The 16,016-nt window shown below is 38.4% G+C and overlaps 1 protein-coding gene across 1 annotated transcript in view; it reads left to right on the plus strand.

The window, feature by feature from the left end:
* Nucleotides 1-16,016, plus strand: part of IMPG1 (interphotoreceptor matrix proteoglycan 1) — a 64,201-nt gene that overhangs the window by 10,007 nt on the left and 38,178 nt on the right. Inside the window, exons 2-8 of the mRNA XM_064448636.1 lie at nucleotides 964-1,197; nucleotides 5,220-5,386; nucleotides 5,601-5,629; nucleotides 8,255-8,322; nucleotides 9,354-9,445; nucleotides 12,247-12,393; nucleotides 15,489-15,547. Of these exons, the coding sequence (XP_064304706.1) occupies nucleotides 964-1,197; nucleotides 5,220-5,386; nucleotides 5,601-5,629; nucleotides 8,255-8,322; nucleotides 9,354-9,445; nucleotides 12,247-12,393; nucleotides 15,489-15,547 (796 nt within the window). The remainder of the gene's footprint in view (nucleotides 1-963; nucleotides 1,198-5,219; nucleotides 5,387-5,600; nucleotides 5,630-8,254; nucleotides 8,323-9,353; nucleotides 9,446-12,246; nucleotides 12,394-15,488; nucleotides 15,548-16,016) is intronic.

Below are 16,016 nucleotides of genomic sequence, written 5' to 3' on the forward strand. Positions count from 1 at the left end.
TATGATGGGGGTTCCTATGCTTGAGGCTGTTTTGATACCCTAGAAGCATTTCCATTTTTCATAACTGAATAGCTCCGTAAGTAAAACTTAAGCCTCAATCTTCAATTCCCACTCACTGATTTCACTTTTTTCTACTGTAGCTGTTCCATTTTGTCAGGAATAGTTAAAGATCTATTGAGGTACAATGCAAGCGTGTTCACAACACACATCATCCCATGGCAAAGAAACATAATTGCAGTCTGTTCTGATTAATACTTCAGTTTATGTGAGAGAAGGATAGAGAAGTGCACTGTGGAGTAAAACAAGGAGACTGGAAATAGATTCTTCTTTCCCCAAAGACAATCAAACTCCTGTTCAGCTTCTGAAAGAAGGTGTTTCAGGGCCCAGTTCTTGGGATGGGTTCAAGGCTATGAACCTGATGTGAAGGGAGATGTGCCTTGAAGCCCAAAGGAAAGATAAGATTATCCTCAAAAGGTGCCGATTTAAGGTACAATTATTTTTCATTTTACTTATCTGCTAGCATAGACACCTTTTTACAATGTAAGCTGATACAGATATGCTTCACTTTCCCCAAGCTCCAGATCATTATTTATCACTGTACTGTAAATTTCCCTACAGGGTGATATGCTCGCAAATGAGAAGCTGTAGCACAAAGTTCAAGCACTTTAGTGTCCTCTGTGGGTCTAACCCAAAGTCACTTTTGAAAACAAGATTTAGGGCTTCTGAAACTTTTACCCTGTGTTTCCTGGAGTCACATGTTAAGATATAAGGAAACAAGTTCCCCCATGTGATCACAGGGCATTTCTCCTCAGCACATTAATTCAGTCAAGGCGCTGACACCAGTACAATGTAACAAAACGAACTCTCAGGTTCGTGCATATTTTCCAGACATGATCTTGAATTGGCTACCTACTGCCTATGCAATCTATGTTTATGTACATGCTTACTTTTTATCTTTTCCAGAAATCCCTAATAAAATAAATCGTGGTGAAGCCAAACATCTTGCAGATGCCTCAGGGTCAGACAAAACAGAAAGAACAACAAAGAGGTCCAGAGTATCAACCATAAGGCGGATATTTGACATGGCAAAACACCGAACAAAGAGGTCATCTTTTTTCTCAACTGGGGTGAAAGTTTGCCCACAAGAATCAGTGAAGCAGATTTTAGCCAGTCACCAAGCTTACTATAGATTAAGAGGTAAGGTGACAATTTTAGCCTGTACTTCCTCCTTGAAAGTATTATTTTTAATTGAGGAAACAAAATAATTTTCCAGAATCTTGTTCTTTAGCTCTAGGCAGTGTATGTGCTATTTGCTTTGTGCTTTATTTTCAAGTAGATAATCAAATGTTGTATGTACATCAGCATGGTTCAAGACAGAGAGTTGCCAGAACAGAATAAAACAATGCACTCAAAGGACTAATGAACTCAGTGCAATAGCACAGTGTCCTAGCATGGCAGAACATGAAGACCAAATTATGTTTGCTCTACTGTGTAAAGATGCACCACCTTTCTCAAAAGTGCAGCAGGTACCGTCATTGCTACTCAGAATTAATCCCACCAGCTCAAGACAAGTAATGAAACTATTCATCAGTCATTGCACAAATATGTTGGTGTGTCTAGTTAATTAAGTCTATGGCAGTGTTGGTATGCTACAAACGCTGACATAATTGCCAGTAGCTCATGCAAAGACATCAGTCTTATTTTTAAAGAGTCTAGAATTGTTTTCCTCCTTTTCCAAATTAATTCACTCCCCCCCAGCCCTTTCTTTACCTCCTTTGACCACAGAGAGCCTATAGAGTTACCACTCCAATTTTAGGTCCCTAGAGAGCACAGTGCAAATGACCCTCTGGTTTTTATACTTCCTCTCTTCCTCCGTCTACATCTCCCAGTAGATGTAGTAGGCACTCCCGGCAGAGTGTCCTCAACTCACAAAATTATCAGAGTAATATCATCCAGTCCTTCAGCTGAAGCTGCAGTACTTCCCAAAAAGTAAGCAGGAGAACAGATGACGGCAGCTGAATAATTCATACATTCATTCAGAAAAAGGTGTTTCTGCTCCCTTGAATAGTTGCATGTTTTCCATTACAATGTCCTTTGTTAAAACCTCAAAAAATCTTTCCTCCAAGGAAAGATCAGAACCTGAGACTTCTGCCCTCCCAGCTGATCATGATAATTTACCTGATGAAAGTGGTAAATTAAAAACAAAAGGTAGAAGTGAAAATGTGTGATGCAAGCATTGTCCTTGATGCTGCAACTACAGTACAAGCCTTCATGAAAAGATAGTCTGGTAGCCACGCTGGAGTTTTACAACCTGTGTCTATCTGTGGGACAATCTTATCTTCATTTTGTTTTGTAGACATACCTTTAGGACCATTCTTTCCCTTATCAAAAGTATAGGAGACCACTTCCACCCCTCCAAGTCCATTGACACATTTAGAACTGTAACAGAACTGTGGATTATATCTGTCCTCTTGAGAATTCTACTGCTTCCTAAGAAAATATTACCCTTTTTTTTTTTTTACACAGATGCATATATATATATTCTGTGCTTTCAGGAGTGAGCACACAGCACAAAGCAGCTCAGAGATAGGAACTCAGACAGTTCCATATAACACACCATATCTTAGGTCACCAATAAGACAATCCCTCATGTGGGGCAAACTGGGAGCATGCATAGAATCAGCTACGACAGCTCCTCAGCTGGCCATGTGTCATGTTTATCTAAACTCTCATAACTGGATTACTTTTCATCAGCTAGTATATCTTTATTCAGCAGTTACTGTTCAGAAAAACAGATACCAGAGAGTTGTGAGTGAGATAAAGATGACAGAAAGTAGCCTCTAACTGCTAGCTCATAATGAATAAATGTCTTCAAAAGACAGCCTGTTCCTTTTTAATAATCTGACCGCATCTGCTCCACATGCAGCTGCTCTACTGGGAGGGTAGGTTGCTCCTGAGGTGCCCTTACACAGCTAGGTGAGTTCATCCCTACAGCAAGTTTAGAGAATAGGTAGAGAAACTGACTGCACTAGTTTCAGAGACACTGATATTTTAAATAATGCAGATAATTATCTCACTCTAAGTCAAGGCAGATACCAAGTACTGAAAATAAATGTCCCATCTCACAGTAATGAACTTTGCAAAGTAAAGTGCTAAAGGCAACAGCTTTTAAATTGCTTGCAAGTCTTTGTTAAAATGGCTTTTCTAATATGTTTGAAAATCCCCTTCTCTAAAATCATTTAACTTTAAGCAACATTTTGAAGAAGTGTCTTCCTTCATCTTGAGTGCGTGTGAGGAATCAACAAGTAGTGACAGAGGCAGCCACCCATCAATGGGAAGGTATAGCAACAGCTGAGATAAACTGAACTGGTTCTTTTCAAAACATACGGGTTCTAGCAGCCACCGAGCCATGTTGGTTATCCTACACAACCAAGTTCACAGACCCTGTGGAGGACAACCTGCATAAGTGGATATTTCTGCAGTTAAGCAGGAAAGTCCACACAGAACAGTACTTCCTGGCTGGCTCTGTGTGAGCTTGAGGATCTCTTTGGACCACTCAGTGATTTTAAACATGACTCAGGTGCAGCCAGGATTCATTCTATGTTTAGACTGAGGCTGTGCAAAGTGAGTTAAGTGAAACTCAAATAGTTTCGTTGTAGGGAAGGGATGATATCTGAACACAAATCCAAAGACGTATTAATATAGTTAGTCAGGTAGGCAGTAGCTGTCTGGAGGAGGGAACAGTTTATGCTCCAGAACCTTCTAGGAATGTTTTCAACTTACAAAAAAGAGGAGACTTCAGCAAGTTGTTGGTAAAAGTAGACTCAGAAGTGTAGCCCCACCTGGCCACCTGTGACTCTCAAAAACTCACTTCTAAGCCCTGTGTTATCAGAATCATCAAGGGAAAGTACGCCCTACAAAGTATTTCTGAGCAGTTATTTTATAACCTAGCTGCTGCTATTTTCTCCCCTCCCTCATGTGCTCATGCATGTCATGATCCTCACTCACAGACCTAGAAAGCAAGGCCTTTGCAGCAGGAATTTATCTTTCACAAGTTTTGCCTGAAATGCCTGACGGAGTTCTGACTGCTAGAAAATAGGTCAAAAAACTGGACACCAAGCCCAAATTTGCATTCTACTATAATCTGTAACATACTATGGCTGAACTTCACAGTTTTCTTGCATAAGGAATGAACCAACAGAATACGTAAATGTATTAGTCTTCATTATAATGTTTTACATAATCTCATGTAATTAAGTCAGCTTGCAGCCAGTAGAGGAAGCTCCCTTAGTTCCTGCATACCACCTTTTCAAAATCTTCCCCACTGTCTTATTCTCTTACGTTCATTTTAATTTCTCCAAATGATGCAGAACACTACTGTTCTCTCTGCAGCCACAGTACCTGTTAATCTTGCCTGATGTAGCATGGCATTTAACTGAGTGATTCATCACTATGGAGGAGATATTTAACATCAAACAAATGACTGTGTACAGTTATGTAGAGAGGAAGGAAATCACATACTTTCCAAAGGAATTTTACCTATACTAAGTCATTCAATTTTTCCAGAGGTGTTTAAAGAAACATAAAAGCATGTACCTGCTGCAGAATGTCCTTAAGATTTTGAAAAGACTAATGACATTGAAAATGTGGTGTATAATCAACACGTTTTAGCCCGCTGTATTTAAAAAATATTTTTTTCCATTAAAATATTTTGTTATATATGGGGAATATAAAAATCTTAAATATGTTCTGTTTAGCTTGTTCTATGCGTAGTTAACCATACTAATGTATAAAATCTTTGTATAAAGTTAAAATTATTATAATTCAAGTATGATGATTGCTAGATCATTTTTTTCTCTACCTTCCTGTTTGCTCTCACTAGAACATCCAGTATGTGTCTTTGTATGTTTGTACCTTTGAGGTGAAGGAAGTGTGCTCTGTGTTTGCTCCTTATTCACGATGATGATGTCAGGCCAAATTAATCTCTTTTTTAAAATGAGGAAAATTAGCAATCCTTAACTCAAAGATGGTTAATCCTTCAGCATGAAGGCAAATGGCTGTCAACTCAAATATACCTAAAAGACCTAAATATCTAAAAATACCTAGAAGCTGTTTACTAAGCACAGTAAAATGTGTAAATCCCAAATCACTTTAAAAAGGCTTTCAAGTTTATTTTTTTGTAAAAAGCATCCATCCCCAGCCCCTTTCTTCTTACTTAGTCTGCCAGGAAGCTGTGTGGGAAGCCTTTCGTATTTTTCTGGATCGGATTCCTGATACTTCTGAATATCAGAACTGGGTTACTGCCTGCCAGAGGGAAACCTTCTGCATATTTGACATTGGCAAAAACTTCAGCAATTCCCAAGAGCACCTGGAAATAATCCAAAGGGTAAGGATTACTGACATTTGTTTAGAAACTGGGGGAGACTTCCAAGTCCCTCCTCACCTGCTTATATAAGGGCAAAGCATTGCTCAGGAAGAGGAGGGGGCATGTGCTAGAAGGAAAACATAAAAGTACAGTAAACAAAAGAGCTAACAGGCTTCTGCTCAATGGTTGGATACACCCACTAGTAAAATGCTGTTTTTTCTTAATCTTTTTGCAGCGAGTAAAACATAGAACCTTCCAGGAAAGGTAAGTAGCACAAGTAGAACCTTGCCACTTGATGTTACTGCCTTTTTTGAAAAAGATATGTGTAGATGTGCGTGGATGTGAACAGGTACAGATAGCACTGTGGTGTATTTGGTGTGTGCTGTGAGAGATGTTTATGCTCTATGTGTCATAGTACACAGTGATTGAATCACAAATAATGAAGGTGGGCAAACGTCTGAGTTGCCTGTTCACTTTCAGACACCACAGAATGTCTTCTTAGACTAATGTGAGCATGAAACCCTGACAAAGCCATGGCTTTGTGTTAGACTAGTGTTGATTGGGAGTGTGACAAAACGTTACCCACAATTGCTATAACTGTCAAAAGGAAGCTCAGAGATCTTAGCAAAAGTTTATCTGGGAGGCTACATTAAGCAATAATATGAAAACTCTATGTCTTCATTTTAGCTTTCCCCTGTATTTTTACACATTGTGATAGTGTTAACTAATGCGATGCTTTATTCTGTAAACCTATGCGCCTGGCAACACTCAGAATTCTGAGAATAACAGGATTAAAGTTACAATATTGAGCTCTGCCTCTCTACATATACATACCATAGTACAGCCAGATAAATAATTGTCCACAGTTTCTCTGATTAATGTATTATTTTTTCCTTCAAATTTGCTTAGATTTTCAGGTGTAGCAAATTATCTTTTCCATTCATAAGTTATACTGTCTCATGATCACAGAGGTCTTGTGTATCTTTATTCCTTATGACACAAGAGCTTTGAGTGTTCTTTCTCAGCAATGTATTTTTAATAATGTAGGGCCTAATTAAACTCTCCTGGAAGTCCAAAGAGAGGCCTTTTACTCAGTCTAGTGCAAACAGCAGCAGCAAGGCAATAAATGAAGTGACTGATCTCAGAGTTCTTATGCTCTTTGTGAACAGTATGGTTTTCCCTAGACACAATTCAGAAGGTGAAGTAAATTCCATTAAATTACATGTATTTTAGCTGGAAATACAGGCAGCTGTGATTATCCATATTGGACTTCATCTTTACTACTGTGTGGTTTAGGAAACATTTTGCATCTTCTGTTGATGCCACATAGAGAGATCAGTCTCCAATTAAAAACACAACACATAATTAGTTAACATTGTGAAAACATTGCAAATAATACTTTAGTTCTTACCACACAAGATATCCAGAGGGTGTGGTAAATCAGGAGTAGTTCATGTTCTTTATTTATGTTATTAAACATCTAGGCTGGTCCTGTATGGAAACGCAACCCAGCTGTCTCTTCTGTCCATGCTACATGTTTCATGGTGTCTCAATTAACTCACTACACATTTGTAGTGCCCTTAGTTATTTCACTCATATCAGTTTTCACAAACACTGCACCTGTGTGCACTGTCTTAATAACAGCTATTTCTATAGAAATTCTGAGGAATTCTATCCTCACTTATTTCCACAACTGGTCTTTGTTTTTTATGCTGTGGTTTTTTTCACATTCTACTTAGAACCCAAAACAACCAAAATTTTTCACCCCCCAATTTTAGGAAAGAAAAATCTCAAAATGGCACCAAGAATATTCTTATCTAAGCATCTAAATGTTTCCAAAAGCTATAAATGAACAAAAATTCAGTTGTAGAAATTATTCTATAGCCTTAACTGCAGGAATCTTTAACACATATATTATAAAATGTACTTGTATACACGTACCACTTCTGCTTTTCAGGCAAGCTAACAGTCACAGTTACAAAATTTATTCATCAGCACATGACTGTAAAACTTAGAACAGCAAATAATATCAGCAATACAAAAACGAATCCTGTAATGGAAGGCAGGCAATCTTTATATCACACCCACCATATTCTTACTCAAGTTTTCAGCTGCCTGCCATGAGGACCATGGTAGGCATCAACCCATGAATATTACATCCAGATCCAAACATAAACTTTCCTACAATTCATAATAATCTTGATCCAGGAATCTGACTTGAAACTATCATTAGCTGGAAGTATCCTTATGATATTATAATGCAGGCTGACAGCTGAAAAATAAGTCTGCCCATCCTCTCCTCACACCAAACCATATGAAACACCCTTGGAACCATGAAATATCCATTGACTCTAAAATCAGAAGACGACCAAAGCCCTCATTGAACTGCTTTGATAGAATGAGATATAGCAAAGGAGACAATAGTTGGTTTAGATAATGTACAAGAAGCCTTGCTTTTATTTTAGTCAGTGGTCAACCATTCATAGACTTCAAAGAGACAAAAAGCAAACCCTGTGCACTGATTTAATATCTGCGACCCCCTCCCTCTTATTGCTTGGAGAAATTCGGTCATGAAACGTCGTGAGCAGACTCCTGACGGGATTGATAGCCCCTTTGTGGAGGAATATATCAAACCAGTATTTTTGTTCATTCTAAGAACAAATGCCATATTGAAGGAGAGGAAAGAAAACATATAAACTGTTGAAAATAAAGTATGATCTACTGTTCCATTGCCTGTTTAACCAGCTTATCAAATATTCCATTAGAAATAACTTCTCTTATTTAAAGTACAGTTAATATAAGGGTCATTTCTAAATATTTTTTTACACCTTTGCCATTGCCAGTACAGCGTGCGGATCATTAAATCACTCTTTTCTATTTGATTGATAGGAAAGATGAAATATCCACAGAGAAAACAGGTGGCAAAAAGCTGGAAGACATTCCTTCCATTTCTACAGGTAAAATCAAATATGTTTGCTTTGTGTCTGCCCATTATATAGAATTGCTAAAACCAGTGATTCATAGATCTCAGAAGGCTGTAATTTAATGACTGCAGTAGAAGCATGACAAGTTCAGTGAAGTACAATGAAAATGCTTTAGCAAAATAATCTATAAGAAGCATTTTTCGATTTCTCAGCATGTCTTCTAGCATTCCAGGTTTGTTTCAGTCTTTAAATGTATTTTTTCCTAGTTTCACCTGTAGCGAGTAGAGCTAATTTTGCTTCAGTTATGAAATAGCATTTAGAGTGTCAGCTGCTGCATTTTGTTAGACAAAATAAGGAGATGGATGAAAATAAAGAATGACTTTAGCCAGAAAGTCACAGTTATGCCAAGACATTAATTTGAGCAGATTATTCCAACTGGACCTACCTACACTGTTGTGTACTATGGTTCTTTAAAATACTGTTAGAAATTTATGCAGTGTTAAAAATCTGTAAATATGAGGATTTTGGTTCAAGGAGGAAACATCCTGCACACATATTTTTATGAGGGCCATATATGACAGAAGCTTACTGAAAGCAGCTTCCAGCAGGGTAAATTTGCATCTTGCTGAAAAACTCTGTCAAAGCCTCTTGTTACTTTAAATGGAGCCCTAAAGAAAAGTGGCTAATAGAGACAAGTTTCTCAACTGGCAAAATCAAGCTTAGACATTTGGTGATATATAATGCAGTATAACAGGAAATTATTAAATATTATTATTTAATTCACACAATTTCATTGATGCATAGTCACTGCCATTTTTGCCTTTAGTCACACACATATGCTTACTGATGTTTTGACCTGGAAAAAAAAGTCATTTATTGTATAAAAAGTAGCAGCTTTACCCATGCCATAAGTCATGACCACCTTTCACTGGCGCAGACTTGCACTCAAACACACCTGCCATAAGCAAACCTTCTCCAGTGAGCTGACACCTGGCCAACAGAGAAAGGGGAAGATTTTTGATGTACAAACCTGTTCTTTCCTGACTTTCCTTTAACCCCCACAGGGTCCCCTGGCACATCCTTCTCTCCATATGCACCTGTACCTAATGGCACGCTGCTCAACGAGATCGTTAATGACACAAAGACTCCTGTGAAGGTGAGGGCAGCATGTTTTCTTATCCCACTTTTTCACTCACCCGTTCTTTTTTAGTTCACTTAACACAAAAGAGGGGGAAGTCTTATAAACACTTAGGGCTCATAAACCATTAGTGCTCCCCTCTGTTACCGCTAGTAGGATGGAAGGGTTTTGTTAGCATCTCTTCTGTACTGGAATAGTGCATGATGTTTCTTGCATATGCAGTAGAAGGTATACAAATACTGCAACTAGCTTTTAGGCAGTCTTCATTCTTTTCATGAGGGGCCTGTTGAAGAACCTTGTTCTTCATTAAATAAATGTAAAAATGCATATTGTCTGAGCTGTCCACACACAGGGGATAGGACTGGACCTTCTTGTTTTTCCCTGCCAGACAGCCAGCTGATGTCTCCTCAGAGCAGCCATGCATCATGGCGCCGGGGGCTACCCCCTCCTCTGCAGGTTTACAGCAGCTACCACAGGCCACAGGCGACATCTGAGAAAGGGATGGGGGTGAAAGGAGGGGCAGTTACTTTCCCTGTCCTGGCCGCTGTGCCTGGGGGTGGCAGGGAGGTGGCCCTGGCCTCAGCACAGCTGTGTGTCTTCAGGGAACCTTCTGGAACTTCCCTCTGGAGAGAGACCGAGGCTCACCAGGGCCCAAGGCCCCCAGGTGGACCCCGCTGCTGAGGAGCACTGGGCAGGAGCTGACCCCTTGCATTTCCCCTCTGCTCTTCTCTGAGATTTTTTTTCCATTTCTAAAAAGTTTGCCCTTCTAGACCACCTCCTCAAAAAGCCACTCTGGAGTTTTTTTTATTGTTTGTGCATACTGGCTGCAGGAAGAGGCTCATGCCACCTCCTCCCCTCTTGGGTGGACTCAAAGTCTTGGTGCTGCTGCTGCCAAGAATTTGAGGGCAGAAATGCTGGCCAAAGCCTCGCCCATCGCACCCCTGGCAAATCGCCATCCTTTCTCCATCCCACCTCTGCAAGCTTTTCAGCTCTGGCACAAGGATTGCACCAAAGTGATCCCAGATAAACACTACTTTTACTGTCTGAAATTATTACATCCTCAGGATCGAAGAAAGCAAAATAATCTTAATATTCTCAACTTTGTATTGCCTACCTGTGTCATAGCTATTGGAGCAAAAAAGCATATAGAATATGAGGAAAAACCTGTTTTTAAACTGTTTATTTGTGATGTTTGAGTTGTACCCAGAGATTGGCTTTAACCAGTTCCTCCACGTTAGACGTCTCTTCATTCTTTTTTGGCCCAGTCCTTTGTGACCAGCTCCCTAAAGGCTTGCTCCTTAAAAGTCATGGGACATCTATATAGAAAGTGCATATTACTTAATCTTATATTTATATGATAGAACATTACAAAGTGCTCTTTCTTTAACTGATGAGCCATATTTTTATACACAGCACAAAACATATGTTCTTTTAAAACAGGCGTAATTGCACACATTTCTTGTTCTGCTTATTCCTGGAAACTTTCAAATCCTAGCAGTTATGTATGGGACAGATGTCTCTAGCAGCCTCGTGCCAACCCACCTGGCAGCTGAAGTGGAAACCCCACCTCTCTGTGGGATTCAAGCTGGTGAACTTGCGTCTCTTTTGAGCCAGTTTCTTTTTGATCGTTCCCTTGGTCTTGTGTTTGTTTATCCCAGGTATAAAAAGCCTGGCTGAGAGTAGAATTGTCCTTGAACAAATAAAAAATTTTAAAAAGTGTTTAAAGAATACCATATAGGTAAGTATTGCTAATAAGTATAAACATGCAATGTATATGCAGTACATGCAGTAAAGAAAAACTTGTTTTCTATTCCAAGACCTTCATATTTTTAACAGGCAAACTTTATAGAACCCTGAAAGGTTTTACTCAGAAAATAACAAAATGGCACATTTGCGTAATAAAATCTATTGGCAGTGGAACGCAGGGATGGTATGTGTTAATATTAGAAACAAGATTTGTGAAAAAGGACTGAGAGATTGGAAGAAGGCAGGAGTTTCTTGAGTGGCCTGTCTGTATCACCTCTTCAGGTACTTGCATTCCAAGACCTGAAATTTGAAGTTCAGCTCTGTTTGTGAATAAAGACTAATAGACACCTCTGAATCTTAAAATTTGGAAATGTATATTGTTATATCTAAGATGAGTTAGGAAATCTTTCTGAATGTACCCATCTCCTCCTTGTGGCCAGCACATTGTAGCCTACAAATTAATTGGCTTTTGGAGTTTAGAGTTACTAAAGGAAAAACTTAGTAAATGTAGGCAAAAACTGCAAATAGTGTCAGGAAATAATAAAGTAAGAGTACTTTTAATAGCAGTAAAGTCAGCTGCACAGTAAAAGTGTAACACAGGTAAGGCTAATTCTGCTTTATTATCAGGAAACAGTAACAGAGATTCTGTCAGTTTGCTCTGTCTGACCATGGGTATTCTGAGGGTAGGACACCAACCAGCTTTTAGCATTTGCCTGTCAGCCTCCTTGATGCTGCATGCTTTCCTCCAAAGTGGCAAGTAAAGGTATATGACTTTAATGATGATGGAAATAAGAAGACTTGGTAACATTCTCTGTGCAAGAAATGGCTTTGTTCTCTTCATCACCTTTATTTATGCATATCAAAGGCAACTCTCAAGTCACAGTAATAGAAACTTGTTTGCAAAGGCAGAAGAATTAAGCCAACATACACAGCCTTTTCTAGGATATGGTTCAGAAAGTTATTTTGGGGACAGGCTTAAAAGGGAACCCTTCTACATATTAAATACTGAAATGTGGGGGGGGAATTACTTAGTTTTGTTCCTCCCTCTTCTTTCCTCTCCTCTTCTTTTCCAGGAGCTGGGAACAAATACAGTCCCAGAACTGCCTGTGGAGCAAATGGTAGAATTCAGTGTCACTCTCACTGATCAGGAGTACACAGCTGAACTTAATGATCCCAACTCCCCACAGTACCGACAACTTGCTGCCAAATTTCAGCTACAGGTAAGAAGGCTGAGTAAATGCCAAAATGTTGGCTTTGCACCTTGGCTGAGATTCATAACATGAAACTACCTTCACCATGAAACAGAACTAGAATCTGCTGCCTTCATTTGAAACAGATAATTCCTGTTGTCTCAAGACTTTCAGTCTTCCTTCATGTACAGCCATCTATTCCTCTCGTTTAAGCCACCCGTTCAGCCACCAAGCTAACAAGCCAATATCATTGTCAGAAGTAGAGCCTCAGATACGTGAAGAACAGAGTAACTGTAGGAATATCATTTGGGCTTAATCAGGAATTTGTGGAGAATGCTTTGTCATAATTCAATTTCTACAATAACCTAATGAGAAATGTAATACAAATTTTAAAAGTAATTAGCTACTGTTGTCTGACTTATTCTTCAAAGGACTTCCAGTCATTTTGTTGTGCATTACCACAGTTTCTGTAAGAATTGGAACATGTCTGATGTTTTCATAGAATTAATAATATTAACTGAGTATTCAGCTATCAATTTAATAGATAGCAGTTAATGACTTGAGGTTCCCAAAAGGTTTTCTTAGTAAAATTAACTAAAGCTTCTCATTAGTTTCACAAGCATTCCATAGTTTAAGCTATTTCACTAGCCTGGTTCCGTTTCAGATATGCACAGAAAAAATGGTGAAGGATGTGCTGGCAGAGCTGATAAAAAGTGGCTTCTCTGGAGATTTCCAGTATTGTCCTCAAACAGAACTGCCTGCAGACATTGCTTACTACACATATAATGATGTAATTCAGCAATCTGATTTTTAAGTTATTTCATTAATTTCATTAACAGGAGGGGGTGAAGTGCAAAGTTGATTGTTAAATTATTTTGCTTTGTCATGAAATTTAATCTGCTACTTTAAAGGTCCAGAGCTGTACTTGACATGCAATGCTGAATAGAAAATTATTTGTAGTCCAGTACCACATGTTCTATGAAATACACCTGATGTGCTTTCCTCCAAAGATAGGTCATGGAGGAGGCAGAGGGTAATCTTATACAAGACAGTTTAACAAGTGCACTCAAAGGGTGAGAATGAGGAGATTGAATTCAGAATTAAAACCTTATCCAGATACATGAACTCCTGTACAAATTCCAGGGAAGCCCTTGCAAAGGCTGGGGCCGAGGAGTTCCAAGATCAGTTTCTAAATCATTCCAGGACACAGCAAAAGGGAAGAGTTACAGCAGACATTATGGTGCATACGTTCAGAAATATATCTGTATACCACAACAGACATTTAAAATCACATGAAAAACAGATGCAGATTCAGATGCTTATGCTACTTAATAAATCAAGATTCATTTGGCAAAAGTAGGAAATAGGAAGCTACCTATTTGCACCTAGTTATGAGAAAGTATCAGCTTCATTATGATATAAAGTGAACCAAGAAGAGACTGAACAGAGCCCACACCAAGAGTCAGCTGACAGAACATGGATAAAATGGCACTCAGTTGCCTAAACATGGACATCTGGTGCCATTTTAGGTACCCCAGGTTATCCAACACATCTGCAAGGGCCTCTCAAATACGAGCGAGCTGCGCTCTTTTGAACCAGCAACCGAGCAGATGACCTTAAGGCATCTAAAATGATAGCACTTGCTTAGGTTTAGGAAGATTAGTTGCATCATAGTGATTTAGGCCCTTAATCCCCATTACTTTCAGTGAGCATTAGTCACATGAATAACATTTAAGAACTTCCCACGGTCTAATTGCTACTTCTGTACCACTTTTACTAAGTCAGACCAAGCTCAAAATGAAGTATTTACCTCAGCTCCTTTCCTACTGTCCTTTTGTGGGAGATGAGCAAGGGCAGTGTAGACGGCAGGCCATTTTCTGCACTAGACTTCAGTTTCTCTTCTGCTTGTTGCGATGAAAAAGACATCTAGGCAGATACAATGTGGCCGATACCTGGTATTATGATAACATACAGATCTTTTGCTACTTCTTTACTTAACCTAGATTAGAGATGCAGAGAAAGCTGTGGGTCTGACTGTCCATCCCCTACCAGTTTTGACCAACACTCAAGCATGAATGAATGAGTTTTAAATGTATGCTGGGTTTGTACAGAATCAGACAGCTAAGAAAGAGGACAGATCTCCACATTAATTCATATTTTTTAATTTATATGATTATTAAAAGGACCTGCTCCTCAAAGGGCTTTTTCTCTTCTTTTCAAGTGCTGAATTCCCTCAAGTCCATAGGCTTTGCTCGCAGATAAAAGGCTTAGATGATGTGTTTCCTGCTACTTAACATGACCAGGAAGCGAATCAGAAAGGAACTGTGGAACTGTGTCTTTAAAAAAAAAATCCCTTTCCTCTGACGTAGTAGTTGTACATAAAATATTTCATTTGACTTAGCTGTGTAAATGTTGCTACAATAGGAAAAGACCAAAAGATCAGTCAGCTGGATCTCAAAACACTGTTTCTCCTTGAGGTGCTGATAAAAGCACTTATTATCATGAAGTCTGAAAAATGTATACAGAATTCACCTTTTCTGCTCATTGTTTATTCTTCATATTGTGTCTTCTATTCAAAACCACGTAATGGTATAGTTGTTTACATTAGAATTAAAAATATATTTAGTTATTCTATTTATACAAGATGTAAATTTTTAATTTAGAAATGATTTGTCAGATAATCTAAATCCACCTGCATTTTGTTAATATTTCTAAATAATTAACAATTTACAGTTAAGGTGACCTGAATCACAAAATTATTCATGAACCAAAACTGCTGAAAATGAGAAAAACATTTTATTCATGTTGTTTGACTTGCTCTATTATGAACTGATCACTGTTTTACATAATCCCTGATTATGTAAATCACTGATTTACATAATTATGTTACTAAAAAAAGCTGTATTTTGTGCTTCAATTTGCCTATTAACAGGTAATACAGGCAGCATATACAAACCAAATATTGTGTTTTAAGTTGAGCAACGATGATACCACAAAGAGGGCAGTTGAGACTGTTTCCCAAAGCTCTTTCTGAAATATGAAAAATATTGTCTAGATAGCCAACCTGTGCTTGCTTTTTAGCAGTAGAACTTACACTGAATTAGTGATTTTATGTTTTTCTATAGATGCAAAAAATATTTGAGAAACTTCCAGGATTCAAAGAAATCCACGTATTAGGATTTAAGTAAGTAAGAAAATAGGACTCATTTTTGTATTGGCTACTGGGATTCTCCTCTTCCTTCTTTCCCTTCAACATGAAGAGACCTATATAATAGGGGGGTGTGTATTGCTATAAACAGAAAATAGATTTCTGGGAACACAGAGCCAACATGGAGAGAATTGCAAACATATCTCAAGTGACACTATGAGGTTTTGAATAACTAAGTAGAAGTAGCTTTGATTCCCTGAGGGATAAAGTAATCAATATATCCTTTGAAACTGTTTGCTAGCAACAATTGTATTAAGGACTTACTTAAATGACTCTTAAAGAGAGTTAGGAGTATGATTATTTATGTGGCTACTTTTTTGTGTGTGGATTCTGTGCCCTTCACAGATCACAGTGAAAGTGCCTTGGCAAAAGAAGGTTGCAGGAGGATGCATAGTCACACATCTTTTCCAATAGGTGTTTCAAAAGATTAAAAATGTTTCTTTTT

The sequence above is a fragment of the Phalacrocorax carbo genome, chromosome 3 (assembly GCF_963921805.1).
Source record: "Phalacrocorax carbo chromosome 3, bPhaCar2.1, whole genome shotgun sequence".
Classification (NCBI taxonomy): domain Eukaryota; kingdom Metazoa; phylum Chordata; class Aves; order Suliformes; family Phalacrocoracidae; genus Phalacrocorax; species Phalacrocorax carbo.